This window comes from Lolium perenne, chromosome 2, assembly GCF_019359855.2.
Source record: "Lolium perenne isolate Kyuss_39 chromosome 2, Kyuss_2.0, whole genome shotgun sequence".
Taxonomy (NCBI): Eukaryota; Viridiplantae; Streptophyta; class Magnoliopsida; order Poales; family Poaceae; genus Lolium; species Lolium perenne.
Window position 1 is genome coordinate 5,332,986 of NC_067245.2, and position 20,818 is coordinate 5,353,803.

The following is a 20,818-nucleotide window of genomic DNA, read 5'->3' on the forward strand; positions in this document are numbered from 1 at the left end:
CAACGCACGGGCATTTGTACTAGTCTCTTAGAAATGCACAGTTCTTGTAAATCAGGGGTAACATGTGCCTCGTAGCTTTGTTCGCTCCTTCTATTGTCCCGTTGGGGGAGGAGAGTGCCAGGCGGGGTAGAAAGTGGAGGCGAGGCCATGAGGGTATCAGCTCGGCGGTGGAGGAGGCAAGATAAGAAAGAATGGGTGTCGACGGCTGACAAGAGCGCCACGTACCCCCACTTCTCACACTAGCGCCTCCCCTGCTCCCTACCCCGACAAACACCCTTTCGACGGCGCCCGGCCACGTGGGCTCGCTGCCTCGACTCCTCTTTGATCGATGCGCCCTGCTCTCCTTGTCTGAAGCGAAACAACGCCGCCCCTTCTCTCCTGACCGGCTGGGGAGTGTTTGCTGGCTTTGCGGCAGAAATATTGTTGGTAAACTGTTGCCAAATCTGGTAGATGCGAAGTTGCATGTATTACATGAAGGTTTAGGCCTTGAAAATACATACAAAATAGGATAGTATAGGAAACCATAAAATCTCAGATCTTAGTTATTAATCTTAGCTATTAACAAGTTCGAAATTTAAAGTTCTACTTATAGACAGCGGTGCCCCTTCTCCTCCCCGACCGGCAAGAGGCCACCAATGTTGTTGCGGGAGTCGTTGGTAACAGTCCCCAACCTCTACATGTCCTCCTTCTCCGGTGTCATGTGGGCCTCCAACAACGGCGCCGCCCTCGTTTCCCTGCAGTAGGTAGACTGCCCTCAACCCCCTCCTCCCCGGCCTGTGGTTGGGACGGTGACGATGGTGCGTCCTAGCTGACGAGCACGTCACGTGGGGAAGAATGAAATGAGGCCCATAAATTTAGGATTTATAATGTACGAAGGCCCTACAACATGTACAAGTCACGTCATCCTGACAACGGGATCCAACACGTCGGTTTCATGATTTGTTATGTTATAGCGCTGAAGTAAAAAAAATTCTAAAAATCCTACGGTAAAGTGGTTGGTTTTTTGAAATTGTAACCGCTGTTACCAGGATGATTTTTTTCGTAATTTTTTTTGAACAGTAATTTCATTTTTTGAAATGGTAAATTCGGAACAAAGATCTATGCTTGAGATAGATCGATATAAGTAGTGTTCAAACAAAGATTTGAACATGGACGCGTGCACGAGCTGGGAAGGGTATACCACCAAATTTAAAACACGTGGGCCCACCAAGGGGGTAGCCGTAGGAAGATCCGTTTTTTGAAAACAAATGGGAGTATACTAATGCATCTCAACCGATGGATGGAGGGCGACAGTCCAGTAGGTGCGTGCATGGCATGGGGGTTCTGAAAGACGCGCTCTACTACCACCAGGTGGAATCCCAATCAGCATCAGCATCAGCCTGCATGATAACAACTTTCCCCTGTAACACTGTCTCCGGCGGCAAAGGACGGACGAACAATTCCCCAGCCCGATCCGTCCACTTCACTCAGTCCCATCACCCGATGCATCTTCGAAATTTCCTCTCGCTGCCTGCTATTCTCCTGCTCTGAAATCGATTTTCCCTCCCACTGAATATTCCGCAGAGCGGCTGGCTGGGGATCCGGATTTCCCGGCCTCCTGGTATCACTCACTAGTACTGCCTGCTCTGCGAGCGTCACTCCCCGGCCACTAGCTGAGCTTAACTACTCCACACCTGACAGCCACTAGCTCAAGCTTCAAACTCGAGCCACTCTCACTCTCACTCTCACTACTCTGTTCCTTCCCAGCTGCAGCAGCAACAGCTCGTTGCTCGAACTCTTCCCACCATCAATCTAGCTACAGGAGTAGGGAGAGCATACATAGCTCGTCAGTTTCAGCTCAGTCAGTCCAGATGAAGAAGCAGCATTGGTACTCGCGCAGCCGCTCCGTGCCGGCCACGCCCAGGGGCCTCCCGGCCGACGCCATCGCCAACAGCCCCGGATGCATGTCCATGGTGCACCTCATCTTCGCCCCCGGCGCCGGCTGCGTCGGCCGCCCTCCCTCCTCCGACCTCCACGCCGCCGCCGTCCTATCCAATTCCCACCACCTCAATTCTTCTTCATCTCCAGCCAGCCACAAGAAAGGTACAGTAATCTATTGATAACTCTAATTGCAATTGCCAATGCTGCCGGAACGGTTGTCACGGCAGAGCCCGTCCATATACCTCGGTGGTTTCATTTGGAATATGCGATTCTTGAAATGCAGGGGGCCTGGAGGCGCCGAGGAACAGCCTGGAGCTGGAGGGCGACGAGCTCCGCGACATCCAGATCGGGGTGCAGGTGCTACCGGCCTTCGACGCGCTGGCGGTGGCGGGGCGGCGGAGCACGGGGAGCAGGGCCACGGCGCCGTCCTCCGAGGCCGGGACCCCGCGCACGCCCAGCCTCGTCGCGCGCCTCATGGGCATCGACGGCCTCCCGGAGCCCTCTCCCTCGCCAAGCCTCAAGAAGAGCAACCCCAGAACGGTCGCGGCCGTCAAGGAGAAGAAGAAGCGGGTCATCCCGGAGTCCATGAACCGGCAGCCGCTGCGGAGCCTGAGCTGCAACGTCGGCGCCAGCGAGGCGCGGTCGCTGCCCGACACGCCGCGCGCGTCGGCGTCGTCGGCGCGGTCGGCTTCGGCGTGGGACGTGGTGGACCGCCCGAGGCTGTCGCTGCAGGTGCTCAAGGAGAGCGTGCTCGACCGGGCCGCGCAGTACATGTCCATGCCCTCCTCCCCCACCTCCTCCTCCAAGCAGAAGGATAGGAAGGACCGAGACGCCGGGCACCGGCGGCGGGACGCCAAGGAGCACGCGCGCGAGATCGTCAGGCAGGCCAAGGAGACCGTCACCAACCGCAACAAGTCCAAGAAGCAGCCTTCTTCCACGGCGAGCAACAAGGAGAACGTCAGCCCGGTGGTGGTGGTGGAAGACAAGCGGATGGTGCTCGTCCAAGTCCAGGCAGCGGTCAAGCCGACCGCGCCGCTGTCGGCGAGAGCGCAAGTCGAGCAGCTGCCACACGCCCCGAGGCTTCCGCCGCCTCCGCCGCCGCTGCGCGCGAAGCCGTCGCGGCCGCCGCCCCCGCCGCCGCCACCGGACCATCCGGCACCGGTCAGAGCGGCGCCGCTGTCGCCGCAGGCCGTCAAGTGCAAGAGACCTCCGGACGGGTGCGAGCGCTTCGCCACGCGGATCAAGAAGCCCGGTGCCACAAGTGCAGCAACAATCCAACAGGTGTCTCCGGTAGCGGCACCACCGTGTCCCGCCCCCGCCGCGCCCGTGAGCTTTTCCGTCGGCCACCGTCACAACCAGCGCAACCAACCCGGCGTCGCCTCCACATCGTCGTCGTCTACAGCGCCGGTGCCGCTGGAGGAGAACCCCGAGTACGGCTACCTGCGTTCCGTGCTGGAGCGGGGCGGGTTCATGCGCACAACGCCGTTGCCGTCTCCCCGGTCATTCAAGGGCCATTCTCCGTCATCGCCAGTGGACCCGATCGTGTTCCACCTGCTGGAGCTGGACCTCCCGACGGACGACAGCCCCAAACTCGGCGCACTGCGGCACCGCTGGAACCGGAAGCTCATCTTCCACCTCACGCAAGAAATCCTCGCGGACCTCCTCCTCCCCGACGGCGCCTCCGCACCTAGGCTGCACGGGCCGGCGCTGCTGGAGAAGGTGTGGGAGAAGGTGAGGTCCTTCCCGGCGGCGGACTGCAGGGTGGTGGGCGACATCGACGCGCTGGTGGAGGCCGACCTCCGAGCGGCCGGGAGCGTGCGCGGGCTGGTACACCAGCCGGCGGTGGCGGAGGAGGCCGGCGACGTGGCCGACGACGTGGCGGAGTGGGTCCTGGACGCGCTCCTCCGGGAATCTCTCCCGTCGTCCTGGTCGTGGTCGCCGTCACGTGCATCGAGGTAGCCGGCCGTTGGGGCGGCCATGCAGGTGACGCCGGGTGACGTCGGCTGATCCCAACGGAAACAGCGGGGGCGCTGACACCCATGCAGTGGGCAGAGCGGTACCAACCGACCGCCACTGTGGACCGTCAGATCCCTGTTCAACGGCCTTGATGACGACAGGTGTCAGGAAGGGTGCATTCAAATCCCTGTTGGTGTTTACTACTCCTGGTAGAACATGACCACAGTTTGTCTTCTGCCACATTTTACTTTTTTCCTTTTTTTACTTGGGCATTTGGGGTGTATATATATGGATCATCCATGTAATTTTAGCAACAACATATATCTTTTTACTACCGCCTTTCGAACTTTTCGCAAATATTGAAAATTAGTATGAGAGTATTAGTTACGAAGAAATTGTGTTGTGCCTCGGTTTCAAAATGCATGCAATTTAAAAGTCTCACACAAATGCCTAGCAAATTGGTAATGTACTCGATGATTTTCCTAATTCCTAAATCATCTATAGTTTTCCTTTTGCCCAAACTGATTTCCAGAGAGTACAACTCTAGTTTAGTAAAATAAATGATATAGTCCAAAAATATACTCCTTTCATCAAAAACAGCCAATTTTCTAGAAGCCTAACATCAAACATCTCATTGGGCAATAACATAGCATAGGATCACCATTGTCGATGTAATTTTTTTATTCGGAAAAGAAACCAAATTAATATTTTTGAAATAATAATAAGAATCCAAAACTTCATCCTTGGGAATTAAATCTGGTTGGGTTGTAGATCCACTTCCTAACCAAGTAAGCTAGGCTCACTTCTTCACACCATGAAGTTTGAGTGCGATATAGCATGCTATTTCGTAAATAGTGCCATAGCGAGCAAAACAAAAAAATCCGTGGACTCTCCAGATATGCTACTAATTCTAAAATAGAGCACTATTTTTGTCCATGCTTTTGAGTCAGCTGAAGTTGCACTTTTCACTAAGATAAAGTTGGACCTTTCAAAATCATGTTAACATAAAAAAAAATGTTGATTTAGATGTAGGTGGACTCTAATATCAAATAATTTCTCTTTTCCTCTCAAATACAATATGCACTAAGCTTATAAGACTATTTTTTGACTAATTTGGCGTAAAATAAGGAAATTCATAGGCTTTGAAGCTGCATTCCGAGCTGAAATTGTAAGAAGATATCAATTTTATAGATGAAGCTGAAAATACTAAAACAACCAATACTTTGGACCCGAAAAGTATGTTCTTTTTAACTTGTTCACATCGTCAAGAATGTCGACATAATTATTTTTTGCCGATGGGACGGCATATGCTTCAGCCTGAATGCAATTAGATCGTTTTGAATGTAGATCTCAACGGCCAGCATTGGACATCATAATGTGCAGCAGCAGTACCTTGTGGTAGGGACAAATGAGGCAGATGGAGATACTGTCAACATTAGTACCAGGGCAACTAAATTAACATACTCGCTTTTGAACCGGTGTACTAGAATCGATCCGCAGCAGTGTATTAACTATCTCATCAGTACCAGCGGTACATTTTCTTTAGTTGTCAAGAAAGGAGATCTAGAGGGAGAAAGGGGTTAGCATCTTTGTGGGGAAATGGTATTAGCCTTAATTAATTAAACATATCGTCAAATTCAAGGACCGTGTGAAAAGCAGAGATATTGTTTCTTGTTTAGTTTGCTGGTGCTGAATCATTTGTACTTTTCGTGGAATGTCTTCTCCCTGATCTGGGTGTTCTGTTTAGCTGGGGACTTGTGGCAATTTTGTACCACATCGTGTCACATTGTTTGTTCCTGTCCCACATAGTAATTTGTTGTTTTGCATCTCTTTGGCGTTTGCCTCGACCGGTTCACAATGTTCATCCACGTGATTACCATTCTGTTTCAAAAATATTAATGAAAGTAGGGCGCAAATCAGATTATATAAAATGGAATTTATCGTTATGAAAAATAATTGGGCCCTTCGTTTTGCCAAGAAAAAGGAAATTATTGCTAAAAGAAAACTGATTGGAAAATATGCTCATCAACCAAGTTCTAAAGTTCCATCTCAACGAGTTTACTTGACAGTTGACACACTTTTTAACTTGCACTGAACTACGAAGGTCGGAGTAAGAAAATGGTCCATGGTTCAAAAGTTAAGGGACCAAAGTGAGCCTAAGTAGTAATTTGTAGGGTCAAATTGTCCTTATTTTTTTCCTTTGTAGAATAGTAACAAGTATATTGAATTACCTGATTATACCTGTATTCACTTCCACGACTACACAACTAGCTGTTGACAGTACTCCGTGATAATAATCAATGTTCTGTTGCCATTGGTGAAAAATAAAATAAAAATCTTTGTTTCTAATTTCAGTGTTGGACAACATAGCTAGCTCCAGGTTTTTCCCATGAGGTTTTGTCGTTCTCTCAACTACTCCTTTACTGATCTAGCTTCTTAATTGCCCAAGACTAAGAGCTGTAGCAGTGTGATGGGTCTCTCCTGGGCTAGTTGCTACAAATATTTTCTTAAAGAATATGGTTCAACTTCCAGAGATCTAGTTATGAAGGTTTTCAAATTTAAGATTCATATTATTTGATTCATTGCTCTTTCTTTGCAACCACACAATCTGTTCATTGCTCTTTCTGTGCAACCACACAAGGTAGGTTTAGATATCTGCAAGTGATCATGACTAAAAACATGATAATGATGTACTCAATCCGTTCCATAATATAAAAATTTATTACGACGGAGAGTATATTGTGCACTGCTCTCTGAGGAAGAGTGCAAGAACTCAATGTGGTAGCAACAACATTAAAATGCAAGCTACTTTGAGTGGCCTGAATTGCATTCACTGCACTACAGAATCAGCTTGCACTGGAGAGAGCAATGGCTGACCGGAGAAGAAAGCTTCAAGATTGCCGATGGTGTGCGCGTGGAGATCCGACCTGGACTCCTTCGTAAACACCGCTATGTGGCGTGATAAAACCACATTGTCCATGGAGAACAGCTCTGCCGGCACCTTGGGTTCATGCTCGAAGACGTCAAGGCCTGCGCCTGCGATCTTGCCCTCCTTGAGTGCCAAGACCAGTTCCTCCTCATCGATGTTCGATCCTCGCCCAATGTTGACGATCACACCGCTCTTTCCAAGGGCCTCCAGCACATTCTTGTTCACAATATGCCGGGTCTCCTTATTCAGCGCGCATGCGACAATGAGCATGTCGGATTCTACAGCAAGATCGTGAACGTTTGGGAAGTACTTGTAGGGGACTGAATCCTTCGGTTTTCTCGAGTTGTACTGGATGACACAGCCAAAAGCTTCAAGCCTCTTTGCAACCCGAGAGCCAATGTTTCCCAAGCCAATGATGCCAACACGCTTGCCACCAAGCTGAGACCAATGAAACAAATAAATTATAAATTTGTATTGCAGAACAAAGAATAATGTCTTTGTTCATTACCAAATGATGCAATTTATTGGACGACTAGAGTATAAATTAGTTGGCAGACTGTGAATGCAATCATTCAAACATACAGAATAATGGGCTAGGTACAGACTGTAAGAAAAAACTGAATAAGATCAATAGCACCTCTAATGAAAAGAAGAAAAAAAAGAGGATTTTTAACCTTTAATATATTATAAAGATCGACCCTCGATTTGCTGGTTATTTCCAGACTTGTATATAACGAGGAATTTGTGAAATTTAAACTCGATTCCTTATACTTGTATGACGCTTGTAGCAACACAATTGATAATTAAACCTGAACAGAGATTCACTCTAACGTGACATTTCCTCTATCTGCAGGTAATTGCCCTCAATTTCCATCCTGAGCTTCTTAAATGGAATAATGATAGAAGAGGTTAACCAGCAATGATCCTGCTGCCACCGCTTTCTGGTATCATTCTATTCAGAGTCTGCAACAAGTACATTTGCAAACAGCAAATTTGGATAGAAGCTGTTCGCTTCACAAAATTAAACTGCCGTTGTTGATATATTGGTTTATGTACTGTCTATGATATGTTACAGGTCTATATAGTTGCATAAAGCAATGGGTTTGGGTTAAAAGGTATTGCAAATATTAGGGTGTCAACAGACAAGCGTGGGGACTAACTAGAAAGACCCATCCTCAACCCCTAGCTTTGTGACGGTGCTGTTTAAGCTCAGAATGATGCTTGATTTAGACCCTCCCTACCTAATCACATCTTCAGATATGATGAGTACAAGCAAGGGAGGGAGATATTTTAGAAGTCTGAACAGCTATGTGTAAACTCAACAAAGATTAAGGACCCCTTCCAGTTCGATCATTTAGCGATCAATTAGTGAATCAAATACAGTATACTGTCTCCAAATTCCTCTCAATCATTTAGCGATCAATTAGTGAGTCAAATACAGTATACTGTATCCAAATTCCTCTCAATCATTTACTGGTAATATAATCTTGCCTAAAAAAATTCAACAATCAGAAAAAAAAATAAACTAAAGGAATGTCGAAGCTAACAATAGAATCACGCCGAGTTACTTTGTTGTAGAAATTTAGTACTCCGGAGTATTTAGCAAAGCAAACAATAGAAGAAGCCACAATGTCAACGAGTACCAGACCTTGGATCCGAGAGATCTATATAGTTGCATAAAGAAATGGATTTGGGTTAATAGGTATTGCAAATATTAGGGTGTGAACAGACACATGGGGAGTTGGGGACTAACTAGAAAGACCCATCCTCAACCGCTAGCTTTGTGAATGTGCTGTTTAAGCTCAGAATGATGCTTGAGTGAAACCCTACCTACCTAATTACATCTTGAGATATGATGAGTACAAGCAAGGGAGGGAGATATTTTACAAATATGAATAGCAATATGTAAACTCCTCAAAGACAAAGCTTCTTTGATCCTTCAGCAATTGATGGTAAAAGGAGGTAATTTTATGAGGTGACTTGGATATAGTTGCACATTATGCCGTTGCCTCATGGATAAGGATAATTCCAATGTAACAGTTGATGTTGTCGAATTAACATATCATAAGGCAAATGTTCCTAAATGAGGATCCAGTTAGAGATGTGCTTCTCTTAACAGATCATTTACCAATATAAGTTATTGGATCAAAAACAGTAGTACTTTATTGTCTCTAAATTTCTCTCAATCATATTCCTAGTAATATAATCTTGCCTACAAATAGTTCAACAATCAGAAACAAGAAAAATAAACTAAAGGAATGTGCTAAGTAAACAAACAAGGAGTACCGGACCTTGGATCCGAGAGGGTAGTCGCCCTGCACCGGCCAGGACCCGCGCCGGACGTACCGCCCCGCCGCCGAAAGCTGCCGGAGCACGTCGAGCAGCAAGCCGACGGCGTAGTCGGCAACGTCGGTGGAGTAGACATCCCCGGAGTTGCCGACGGCGACGCCGCGGCGCGCGCACTCGGCGAGGTCGATGTGGTCGACGCCGGCGCCCGTGCTGACGACGCATCGGATGGAGGGGGCGGCGTCGAGGAACCAGGCGTCAACGCGCACGGAGCAGCCGCCCGTCACGACTGCAGCGCGCGGGGGCTCCGGCGCGGCCGCGGCCGCCGCGAGGAAGGTAGGGAGGGGCTCGCCGGACGCGAGGAAGTCGAGAACGCGGAAGCGCTCGCGAAGCGCGGCGGAGAAGGACGCTTCAGGCCGGCGGCAGAGCAAGATGGCCGGCATGCAGCCGGCCGATGCCATGCTTGACCAGTTGAAAGCTGGGAAAAGTTCCTCATTCAGATATGCTCTGTGATTTGGAGCACTCGCTCACTGGTGCATGGTGCCCTTCTGTTGAAAAAATTGAAAAGTATACTTTTTGATTTGCAAAAAAAAATTCAAAGTTCTTTGGGAATATGTATAGATGGTCCGTATAACCGTGCAAAATTTCGGTAGAAAACTCGTTCTTTTTTGGGCTATAGAAAAAAAATCTGACTGTAGAGTAAAATACCCATTTTTTTTTAAATAGAAGGCCCATCGGCCCAGCTTTATAGATAAAGCCACACAGCATAAGGTTCGGTACAACACAACACCACCCACACACATAGGAAGATATTGTTTCTTGTTTAGTTTGCTGGTGCTGAATCATTTGTACTTTTCGTGGAATGTCTTCTCCCTGATCTGGGTGTTCTGTTTAGCTAGGGACTTGCGGCAATTTGTACTACATCACGTCAAATTGTTTGTTCATGTCCCACATATATGCAGTCCAAATCTGTTGATTTGCGTCTGTTTGGCGTTTGCCTCGAACGGATTAACATTCAGTTTGAAGAATACTGGCAAAAGGTGGGTGGAACAAATACATAATTTATAACTCTTGAAAAACATTATTTATGATAAATCATTTATTCGTATACTGAAAATATAGTCCATTCCTTCGGCTTGTGCCAGACGATGAGACAAAGGGAGTGTCAGGCAAAAGGATATTGCTAACAGAAAAGTGACGGCAAAATAATATTCGATACCGTACCGAGCGACCGAGCTATAAACTTCCACCTCAACAAAAAGTTTTGACAATTGGCATGCTTGTTGATTTGGACTGAAGTACATACGAAAGATGACGTGCCCACTTGCCCCCTTCTCATCTCCCTTATCTCTACAGTACTAAGGGAGGCGACCCGGAGGCGAAACACTTTCCCCCGCTTACCGCCGGCGAGGCCGCGGGTTCCCTTTCTCTCCGTCGGCCGCTTCGGCGGCGGGAGAGGGGGGGAACCTCGGATCTTCGACCTCGGCGTGTAAATAGGTGTGGATTAGGTGTGCGTGCCGTCGATGTATCGGCGGCGGCGAATAAAGTGCTCGTGGTCTTGATTCTCTGTCAAGGCGCGCGAGCTTGTCTACCTGGCGACGGCGTCGGTGCAGCTACGGCGAGGTCGCGGAGGTATTTTGTTCCCCCTGATCTGCTGCTCCCGTGGTGGATTGGCTCCGGATCCTGTCGGGAATCAGGTGGGAAGCGTCTTGGAGTTGGTCGGCGGCGTGCGCCGGCTTCGTCCAGAGGGGTGCTGCACTGGAGCGGGTCGCGAGGCTTGAAGGTTGTGGTTCTGGCGCTCTTCCTCGATGCTTTCGATGGGATGCGGCGGTGCCATGCTCTGAGGAGTGACGGGGTTCCTCCCCGGCCGACGAGCCCCAAAGATGAGGGTTCTGCTGCTTGCAGCGGACGGCTTTTGAGGTCCACAAAGGAGCTTGACTCCGATGGTATCTCCTCTGAGTTGGGAGTGAGGTCTGTCCGTCTTCTTCTCCGGCGGCAGTGCCGCCGGCGGCGGCGACTGGACTTGATCTGGATGTGTTCAAGGACCTGTAGGGCTTTCTTTGTAATTTTATCTTTTTATTGGGGTCTTTGTGCAAGTTTCCTGTGTATGCTCTTTTTCTGGATCTTTCCAGATTTGGCCACGTTTGTTGTACTCTCCAAGGTTTAACTAATGATATGATGTGGTTTCTCAAAAAAAAAAAAAAGTACATACGAAGGGCGAGAATAGCAAATGATCGACGGTTGAAAATTTAAGGGACCAAAGTGAGCCTAAGCAGCAATTTGTAGGGCCAAATTGTCTGTTCTTCCTCTGAGAAGAGTAACAAGCACATAGAAAAACTTGGTTGTAGCTGTATTTAGTTCCACGACAACAAAACTAGCTGTTGACTGTATCCCAGAATAATAATCAATGTGCTGTTGCATGGTGTTTCCTAGTTTCAGTAAATAAATTTGGCTAGTGTTGGACAAGATAGCTAGCTCCTGGTTTTTTCGATTAGATTTTGCCACTGTCTCTACTATTCCATTTCCTGGTTCTAGCTTATTAACTGCCAAAGACTAAGAGCTGTACAAGTGTAATGTGCCTCTCCGGGGTTAGTTGCTACAAATAATATTTCTAAGCATCTGGTTCACTTCCATAGATTTAGTAGTTCTGAAAGTTACCAGGAAGCTTGTGTAGCGTTAATCATATATTCGTATTATTTGGTTTATTTCCTAGGTTTACATATCTGCAAATGAACATAACTGGAACCATGATAATGATGTATATTATTGAGATGTTCTCTCCGGAAGAGCAACAATGTTACAAATCCAACCCAACTTTCAACAGATCTGATTTGAGTGACCTGACTTGCACTCACTAACCTAGAGAATCAGCATGCACTGGAGAGAGCAATGGCTGACCAGAGAAGAAGGCTTCAAGATTGCCGATGGTATATGCCCATAGGTCCGACCTGGACTCCTCCGTGAACACCGCCGCATGGGCCGTCAGAACCACATTGTCCATGGAGAACAGCTCCGCCGGCACCTTGGGTTCGTGCTCGTAGACGTCAAGCCCCGCGCCTGCGATCTTTCCTTCCTTGAGTGCCACGAGCAGTTCCGCCTCATCAACGTGTGCTCCTCGCCCGACGTTGATGATCACACCATCCTTTCCGAGGGCCTCCAGCACATCCTTGTTCACAATGTGCCACGTCGCCTTGGTTAGCGCGCACGCGACAATGAGAATGTCGGATTCAGCAGCAAGGTTGTGGACATTTGGGAAGTACTTGTAAGAGACTGAATCCTTTGGTTTTCTGGAGTTGTAGTGGATGACACAGCCAAAAGCTTCAAGTCTCTTTGCAATCCGTGAGCCAATGTTCCCCAAGCCGATGATGCCAACACGCTTGCCACCAAGCTGAGACCAACAAAAGTTCATTTAATCTTTACTGCGAAAGGAAGAAGATAGATGTCTTGTGCCATAACCAAATATGGTGGAAATTATTGTATGACTAGAGTATAAGAAGTGCGCAAACTGTGGATGCAATTAATCCAACATATGAAATTACGGGGTAGCACTAAAAATAGGTGCAGACTACAAGATCTAAATAAGATGAATCAAACCTCCAATTATAGAACAGAGAATTTCTGACATAGAGAAGAATGCAACCGTCAATTCATACAAGGACTGATGTGTCGGTTAATCCCGCTTAAGTATATATATGACTAGGAGTTTGTGTATTGCATACTCCAACCGATAGACTTGCATGACGCTTGTAGCATTACATTTGCTAATTAAACTTGTACAGACGTTCCCCCTACCCTGACCCTTCCTCTATTTACAGGTAATTTCCCTCAAGTTCCATGTAGAGTTTCTTAAATGTAAGAATGACAAAAGAGGATAGCCATCAATCATGCTTTCCTAAATCATTCTATTCAGAGTCTGCAACGAGTGCATTTGCAAGCAGAATTTGGATAGAAGCTGTTCATTATGTAAAAAATTAAACTTCCGTCGTTGACATATTGGTTCATGGACTAATGATGATATGTTACAGATCTATGTAGTTGCATAAAATAGTGGATTTGGGTTGATAGGCAATGGAGAACAGGACAGCTAAACTGTTGGGTCTGTGATACTATGTTAACCTTCAGAAAACAATGCTTGTTTTATTCCATACCAATGGAACTACATGTTGAGATATGATGAGTACAAGCAAGGGTAATGTTGTAGACGTGTGAATAGCCACATGGTTAATTTGATATATTTGAGAATCTTGCAAAAGGAAGTTCCCTTCACAGATTTTCTGAGATGACCTGGGTACAATTGCACATTATTTTATTACTTTGCGTGCCGAAATCATGGAAAGGGAGACGAATAGTTCATTTTGCCGAATTAATTAAATGTTACTAAATCAGCATCGCTTTCAGAACAATCATTCTCACAATCATGTAGTTGTGCTACTGCTACCACAAGATCATTTATCATAAGAGAAATGGAGCAGTCTCCACATTCCTCACAATCACTCTTTCCTACTAACATAATAGTCACTCCCAAAGAGCGCATCACATAATCTGGCTGTGATCAAATAATCGGATTTGCTTGCGCAGTCAGGAAACTTGAACTGAAGCGAGTTAATTTAGTAAGCACAGAACAATCCAGGAAATCGGGAATAGAACCTTGGATCCGAGAGGATAGTCGCCCAGCACCGGCCAGGACCCACGCCGCACGTACCGCTCCGCCACCGACACCTGCCGGAGCACGTCGATCAGCAGGCCGACGGCGTAGTCGGCGACGTCGGTGGAGTAGACCTCGCCGGAGTTGCCGACGGCGACGCCGCGGCGCGCGCACTCGGCGAGGTCGATGTGGTCGACGCCGGCGCCCGTGCTGACGACGCAGCGGAGGGATGGTACGGCGTCGAGGAACGAGACGTCCACGAGCACGGAGCCGCCGCCCACGACGACCGCGGCGCGCGGGGGCTCCGGCTCCGCCGCGGCCGCGGCCGCCGCCAGGAAGGCCGGGAGGGTCTCGCCGGACGCGCGGAAGTCGAGGATGCGGTAGCGCTCGCGCAGCGCGGCGGAGAAGGCTCCGTCCGGCCGACGGAAGAGCAGGACGGTCGGGAGGATGGCCCGATCGCCGCCGGTCGATCCCATAGTTGTTCTGCTCTCAGGTGATTTCTGTTGCTCTTTCCTTCTGCTGGAAAGAAGCAGTAAATATTCTCAACAACTAACAACTTCACAACGTTGTCTCAACAACTTTTCTTAGGGTCTACTCCGTACAACTTTTTGTTGAAACAGACCAATACATAACCTTTGACTATGATTTTTTCTATTTATCAAAAAAAAACACTATGGCATTCTACCAACAAGAACAGTGAGAGCACACAGCGCCAAATAAAGGCAAGTTTTGCAACATTTTGGCCGCAAGACTTTATCATTATTTATAGAAGTTAAGTCACATAACAAAATGTGACACGACTGATACATACATACATATATGAAACAAGATTGACGACCAACAAGCCTGGAAAATTCTATGGCTGCCTCACAGACCCTCACTTGGAGATCTTGGCGCTGAGCTCCCGGACCAGCTTCGCGGCGACCATAGCCGTCATCCCATCCACTGTGTCACGCTGTGGGTTGAACTCCACCACATCTGCCGCCACAACGTCGCCTTGCAGATTCTGGAGGATGTTGAGCACGTCACGGAACGAGAGGCCTCCCGGCTCGATGTGAGAGACACCAGGAGCGAATGCCGGGTCGAGGCAGTCCACGTCGACAGAGACGTACACTCCCTTTACACCTTCCCCAAGTTTCTGAAAAAACAATAAGAATAAACAAGGTTGGTTGCAAGTTTTCATTACTTTGGTTATAAAGCAATCTGAAAATTAAAGGAGGTCCAGGGGCAAACAGGGCTGCCGCATGAGTTTTGAGTTAAGACGGATGAATGGTATATTGTGATTTCTGAATGTCAGGCAAAATTAATAATTACGAACTGAAGACCTGATAGGCAGAACAGCACCATATAACACATATATCAACTGTCCTCATGTTAAAATGAACAACTGATAAAGTAAAACAAACATGCAATGATGTGGTTCACATGTTACCAGATTCTCAAGCTTCTCCCGATCTTTGGAGAAGGTACGCATCTCATACTGTTCCACACCAAATCTCTTCCCTTGTTCACGTCCTTCTTTAGTAATTGATCTAAGTCCAACCTGAAATCCATCAGATACAATGTAAACGTAAAGATACAGAAGCCAGATAAAACCAGGTTTGTCCACTCAAAAATATGTGTCTGGTTCATAGGTACTCATGATCCCGATTTTCAAACAGACCAAAATTCGTATTTATAAGTCTTAGAAAATTTTGACATAAATCATGCACGTACATATGGCCTTGAGCGCTTGATACTCATGCTTACCAATTTTCAAGGAAAAATATGTACATATGTGGCCTCCACTAGAAAGAGAAATATGCAACTTGCACAGTGAAATCCCAATACTTATACTATTCATCTGGTACTTTGTCTTTTTTACCCAAGTTACATACTTTCGAATTTAAGTTTCAAACTTGGCACGTACATACTTTGCATACATCCTCTACATGCAAAATTATTTCTTTTCACAAAAAAGTTTTTGTATTTTTCTGATTTCATTTAGTATTTTTTTAATTTATGTTCATGCGGGATCCGGAATATCCATGTTCTGAAAATTCCTGTTATTTGTCCACTTGGCAATTGTGAACAGAAAGAGGTTAGTCCAGGATATCTCACTGGTCCCTTACACTAATGGACAGGGAAAAAAGATTCTTTTAACAGTCCCAATGTAGTAGATATCCTGTAGCCCGTACTTCAACATTCATAGCCAACTGATGCTAAGTCCTCATAATTTGTTTTTACAAAGAGTGGTTACAACACCATCATGTTTAAACTTAATATCTTCTTTGAGTAGTAGCCGAATGGCTCATGTGAAATGCAGAACTAAGACATGATGAACAATTAGGATTACCTGTAGAAGTCTCCTAGCATAACCTCCTTCCATTATTCTTGCGAAGGAGGAAGCATGTGAGTAAGTGTTCCCTTCAAAACAATCATAGATATCTGGATGTGCGTCAAGATGAAGAATGTCAACAGGTCCACCAAGCTTTTCGGACACAGCCCTAACAACTGGATAAGATATTGAGTGATCGCCTCCTAATACCAACGGCCGAAGAGGATCCTATACAACGGTGTGCCACTGTTGTTAAATATGTGAAAATAACGTTCAAATATTATTCTGCTTAAATAGCTTTCAGCATTGTTGTAGCAAGTCCCTGGCTAGTTTATGTAAACAATTGTTGCAAACTTCAAATTTCATTGGATTCAGAAATAAGATGCCTTGGTTTTTCTGAAATAAGTTCCTGAATCAATCATTGTGGGATAATATACTTACTTCCTCCATGACTGTTTTGACAGACTCGCTGATTACATTCATTAATCTGTCATCTTCAACACCGCAGTCACGAATCTCTTGTATAGGGACATCACCAACATCTGTTAGCACTCTTGGGTCATTTAATTCCTTGCCTGCATAGCACGAAAGGCATGATTTCCGAATAACATTTCTTACATCCAACATACCTACTAAGCATTTCGATGATGCTAAGTATACCTTCTTCGGTGCTAGAATTGGTGCTTCCACACCAAATGGCCTCTCTTATGCGGGGAGGAGCAAATGCAGGCCCCTGCAGAAACGATGAGTTGTGCCCTAGTGGTACTCCTAGGAGAGATGCAGAAGCTTTTACGCCACCCATAGCACGCAGCAGCTCTCCCTGAGTCCAAGTATAAGCAAAATCAGGAGTAGTAGAATTGGCACAGGTGTTATATAACTGAAAGTAATGCTACATCCTAGAATGCAGAACCTGGTCAGAAATTTCACTGTTCCCTTCGATCAATGGTAGGGTATGTATGATTGTTGTTACAATGAAATATGAGCCTGCAGTTTTAATTGTAGATATGGAAAAATTAAGCACTCCTAAAGGAAGACAAGGAAAATATAATTTGTTGCCTACTCCCTTTCTTCATATGTCGCATGGTACATGACATATACCACTAATTTGTTAGCCGTTTCAAAGAAAGAGCACCTCAGATTCCAGCTTAGACAAGCTTGAGCAAGCCAGTCTGCAGGTGATCACCTTTGATGATACATCTTACCCCGTGTCCTAGTCTCAATACAAATACAGCAGTTGTGTTTAATCTCTTACAAGACTACATCAGTCACAAACAGTCCCTGAAAACACTTCATTACAAGGTAGCGGAACACTCAAAGGAAATGTAGCAGACTGTATCTCCTAATGCTGAAAGCCTGAAAACAGTCCAATCCAGTTGTTCCTGATGTGGGAACTGTATGAGCGTGTGTCTTTCCCCCCATTCCAGAGCAGATGATACGAGTGTCCCCCACTGTTTCTTTCTGCACTATTATTGGGAGTATCTATTCACAATCACATGCTTCAACACATTGGTACATAATACTAATATCCTTGCAATCACATGCTGTGAGAGAATAAGAGCTGGCAATCTCAGCAGGTAATGCGAAATAATAAATTAATAATTAGAGCACATTTATTAAGAGAACATGGGGTGATTCGTTTGCGCTGACACCGACACTGATTCTCCACCCCAGAAAAGACGTGTCTTTGTAGCTCGTCTTCCATTCCATCTCGTCAGTGAGTGACACGCATGCAATTCGAATCGGATCGAGTGGAACGGAATGGAATATGCAGAAAGAAATGGAATTTACAGCACGGTGGCGGCGGCAGATAGGGAGGAGAGATGTACGAAAACAAGGGGGTGACCTTGAGCTTGGCGCGCTCGCGGATGAGGGTGAGGGAGGCGTCGATGACGCGGCTCTGGCCCCGCTGCAGCGCCTCCGTCGAGATCCTGGCCGCGCTCAGCCGCTGGATCCACCTGGCCGCCGCCGCGCCGCCCATCGCTGACGACGCCGGGGAATCGAGGGGTGGGAGGGAGACGGCGAGGAAAGCAAGCGAGCGTGCGAGCGAGCGCAGTGGCCTCTGCGCGATGGCGTATGTTATGGGGGGGGGAAGGAAGAAGAGACGTGACGCTATATAAAAGCTTTTCGTTTTTTTCCACAAAAGGTATAAAGTCGCACGGTAATACCGTATTTATTTAGTACCTTTTTTGTTACATGCCACAAATGTCGTTTTTCACTTTTGGCAAGCGATTCTATCCTCTGAATTTAAAGTTCGCTCGTGGGTTAGAAGGATCAAACATGAAGCCTGCAAAAACATAGATACAAAAATCTGCAAGAAACAATTCATATCAGCTCCCACAAAAGAAAATCAGTTAATATAATAGTTGGAGAAATAGTTAGCCGATCAATGAAATCAAATTTGAAACCATAAATGTACCATGAAAAAATACCATCGTCTTAACATATCAATTTGTCGAGAAAGTCTTGGTGTAAGAGAGTAACTTTCTTGCGAAATACTATGCATTATCCTAGAAACACATTGATCAATATATTTCACTCCATTTTTAGATACTTCATGTGCATAAAATATACACATTTTTTTCGATAAAGATAAAATATACACATGAACTTTCCAAGCCATTTGCACAAGCAACTTGGAGAGCAGAATGATATAAAGAAACCTTCGGATCCCCGTGCACGACAACCCTATCAGGGCATCTCCAACCGCGCGACCCAAACCGCGCCCGCGCGTCCGGATGGGTCGAGCCGGACAAAAATGCGGCCCAGCGCGGGGACGCACCGCAAAAGCGGACGGCCGCGGCGTCCGGAACGACGCAAACCCGGCCAAAATCTGGGCTAGGTTTGCGTGGCCGCGGATGGCACGCGCCGTCCGCTCGCGTCCGGGCGCTGGTCGCCTCGTCTCCCTGGGGCCCACCTGTCGGTGACCAGGGAGTCTATTAAATGGGGACTGGAGGGGATCTGGCCCTCCACTCCAGTCCCCACTCCACTCCCCGTAGCGAAACCGCCGCCATGGCCAAGCGACGGTTCGCCAACGACGACGAGGCGAGCAGCAGCCACCGTCGCCCGTCGGCGCTGCGGGCTGCGGGAAGAAACCGAGGCGGCCTCCACATCGGAGAGGCCGCCCGCGGCGGTGCGGCATTGCCGCAACCGCCGCCTCTCCTGCTCGAGCCAAAGCTCGAGTCCTCGGAGGAGGACCCAGACCTCCGCGCCGCGATGATGATCTCGGCGGCGGAGGAGGAGGCGAAATGGCCGCACCTCCATGCGGCCATTCGCACCTCCGAGATGGAGGAGGCGGCCCGGCGGGAGGTCGAGGAGGCGGAGGCTGGGAGCTCTACGCCCAGCCCGCCGTGCGCGACGGGAGGAGGAGGAGGCGGCGCGGCGGGAGGAGGCCAGGCGCCGCGCCGACGAGGAGCGCCGCCAGAGCAGCGGCGGCAGGAGGACAGGCGCCGTGTGGAGCAGCGGCGGCGCCGGGGAGGCCAGGCGCCGCGCTGGCAGAGACGCAACGGCGCCTCGGGGAGGAGGCGGCCGCTCCGTGCGCCGCCGCAGCCTCGGGTGGCTCCGGCCCCCACTCGGCCTGGGAGGAGGCCCTATGGTCTCCGTGGCCGGAGTCCCGGCGCGGTCCAGCCACAACAGCGCGTCGCCGCCCGGGGACGTCGTCCACGACGACGACGTCGCCGACGACGCCCACAGGGGCTAGGCGGCGCACCGGCGGCCACCGCGCCGCCGACCAAACCCTAATAGAGGGTTTTTTTATATTAGTTTAAATTTAAAAGCCCATATAGGGGCTTCTTTTGTTAGTTTTATTTGCCCAAAATAGGGCTATGTACAAATTTTTCCAAAATAGGGCATATGTTCAATGAAATTTCATTTAAAATCGCATTTTTTCAAATGTTTTTCTATTTCCTTGATTATGTGTTGCGTCCGCGCGTTGGGCGCAGCGCGCGATCCAAACGGACACGCGGACGCGGAGGCGGGCCGCTGTCCGCGTGTCCGCTTGGCCACCCAAACGGCCCAAACCGGACGGCCCAGCGCGTCCATTTGGGTCGCGTGGTTGGAGATGCCCTCAGCGACACCCTCACCATGGGCATGTACAAGGAAGGTGTTCAAAGAAGTGCTTACAAAATTGGACCTTTTTTAAGCACCTCTCGTGTACTAGACATGTGCCAAACTAGGCACCTCTCTGTTGGAGATATGCCCAAGAGGCAATAATAAAATGGTTATTATAATATCTTTGAGTTTATGATAATGTTTACATACCATGCTATAATTGTATTAACCGAAACATTGATACATGTGTGTTATGTAAACAACAAGGAGTCCCTAGTAAGCCTCTTGTATAAACTAGCTTGTTGATTAATAGATGATCATGGTTTCGTGATCATGAACATTGGATGTTATTAATAACAAGGTTATGTCATTATATGAATGATGTAATGGACACACCCAATTAAGCGTAGCATAAGATCACGTCATTAAGTTATTTGCTATAAGCTTTCGATACATAGTTACCTAGTCCTTTCGACCATGAGATCATGTAAATCACTTATATCGGAAAGGTACTTTGATTACATCAAATGCCACTGCGTAAATGGGTGGTTATAAAGGTGGGATTAAGTATCCGAAAAGTATGAGTTGAGGCATATGGATCAACAGTGGGATTTGTCCATCCCGATGACGGATAGATATACTCTGGGCCCTCTCGGTGGAATGTCGTCTGATACGCGTACAGCACGCGACCGTTGGGAACCCCAAGAGGAAGGTGTGA

General features: G+C 47.7%; 4 protein-coding genes across 4 annotated transcripts; 1 reads left to right on the forward strand and 3 right to left on the reverse strand.

The window, feature by feature from the left end:
* The first annotated feature begins 1,608 nt into the window (after positions 1–1,608).
* Positions 1,609–4,207, forward strand: LOC127330987 (uncharacterized). Its single transcript, XM_051357072.2, has 2 exons — positions 1,609–2,082; positions 2,204–4,207. The coding sequence occupies exons 1-2, from the start codon at positions 1,851–1,853 to the stop codon at positions 3,877–3,879; spliced, it is 1,908 nt and encodes a 635-aa protein (XP_051213032.1). The 5' UTR covers positions 1,609–1,850; the 3' UTR covers positions 3,880–4,207.
* Positions 4,208–6,578: 2,371 nt separating this feature from the next.
* Positions 6,579–9,613, reverse strand: LOC127330991 (glyoxylate/hydroxypyruvate reductase HPR3). Its single transcript, XM_051357075.2, has 2 exons — positions 9,097–9,613; positions 6,579–7,243 (listed from the first exon to the last, which is right to left on the reverse strand). Exons 1-2 carry the CDS (start codon positions 9,550–9,552, stop codon positions 6,707–6,709), a joined length of 993 nt encoding a protein of 330 aa, XP_051213035.1. The 5' UTR covers positions 9,553–9,613; the 3' UTR covers positions 6,579–6,706.
* Positions 9,614–11,827: 2,214 nt separating this feature from the next.
* LOC127330990 (glyoxylate/hydroxypyruvate reductase HPR3) lies at positions 11,828–14,342 on the reverse strand. The gene is made up of 2 exons (XM_051357074.2): positions 13,739–14,342; positions 11,828–12,479 (listed from the first exon to the last, which is right to left on the reverse strand). Exons 1-2 carry the CDS (start codon positions 14,210–14,212, stop codon positions 11,946–11,948), a joined length of 1,008 nt encoding a protein of 335 aa, XP_051213034.1. The 5' UTR covers positions 14,213–14,342; the 3' UTR covers positions 11,828–11,945.
* A 111-nt stretch (positions 14,343–14,453) lies between these two features.
* LOC127330989 (arginase 1, mitochondrial) lies at positions 14,454–18,133 on the reverse strand. Its single transcript, XM_051357073.1, has 6 exons — positions 17,897–18,133; positions 16,714–16,873; positions 16,495–16,628; positions 16,072–16,281; positions 15,169–15,279; positions 14,454–14,874 (listed from the first exon to the last, which is right to left on the reverse strand). The coding sequence occupies exons 1-6, from the start codon at positions 18,029–18,031 to the stop codon at positions 14,614–14,616; spliced, it is 1,011 nt and encodes a 336-aa protein (XP_051213033.1). The 5' UTR covers positions 18,032–18,133; the 3' UTR covers positions 14,454–14,613.
* Between the last annotated feature and the right edge of the window lie 2,685 nt (positions 18,134–20,818).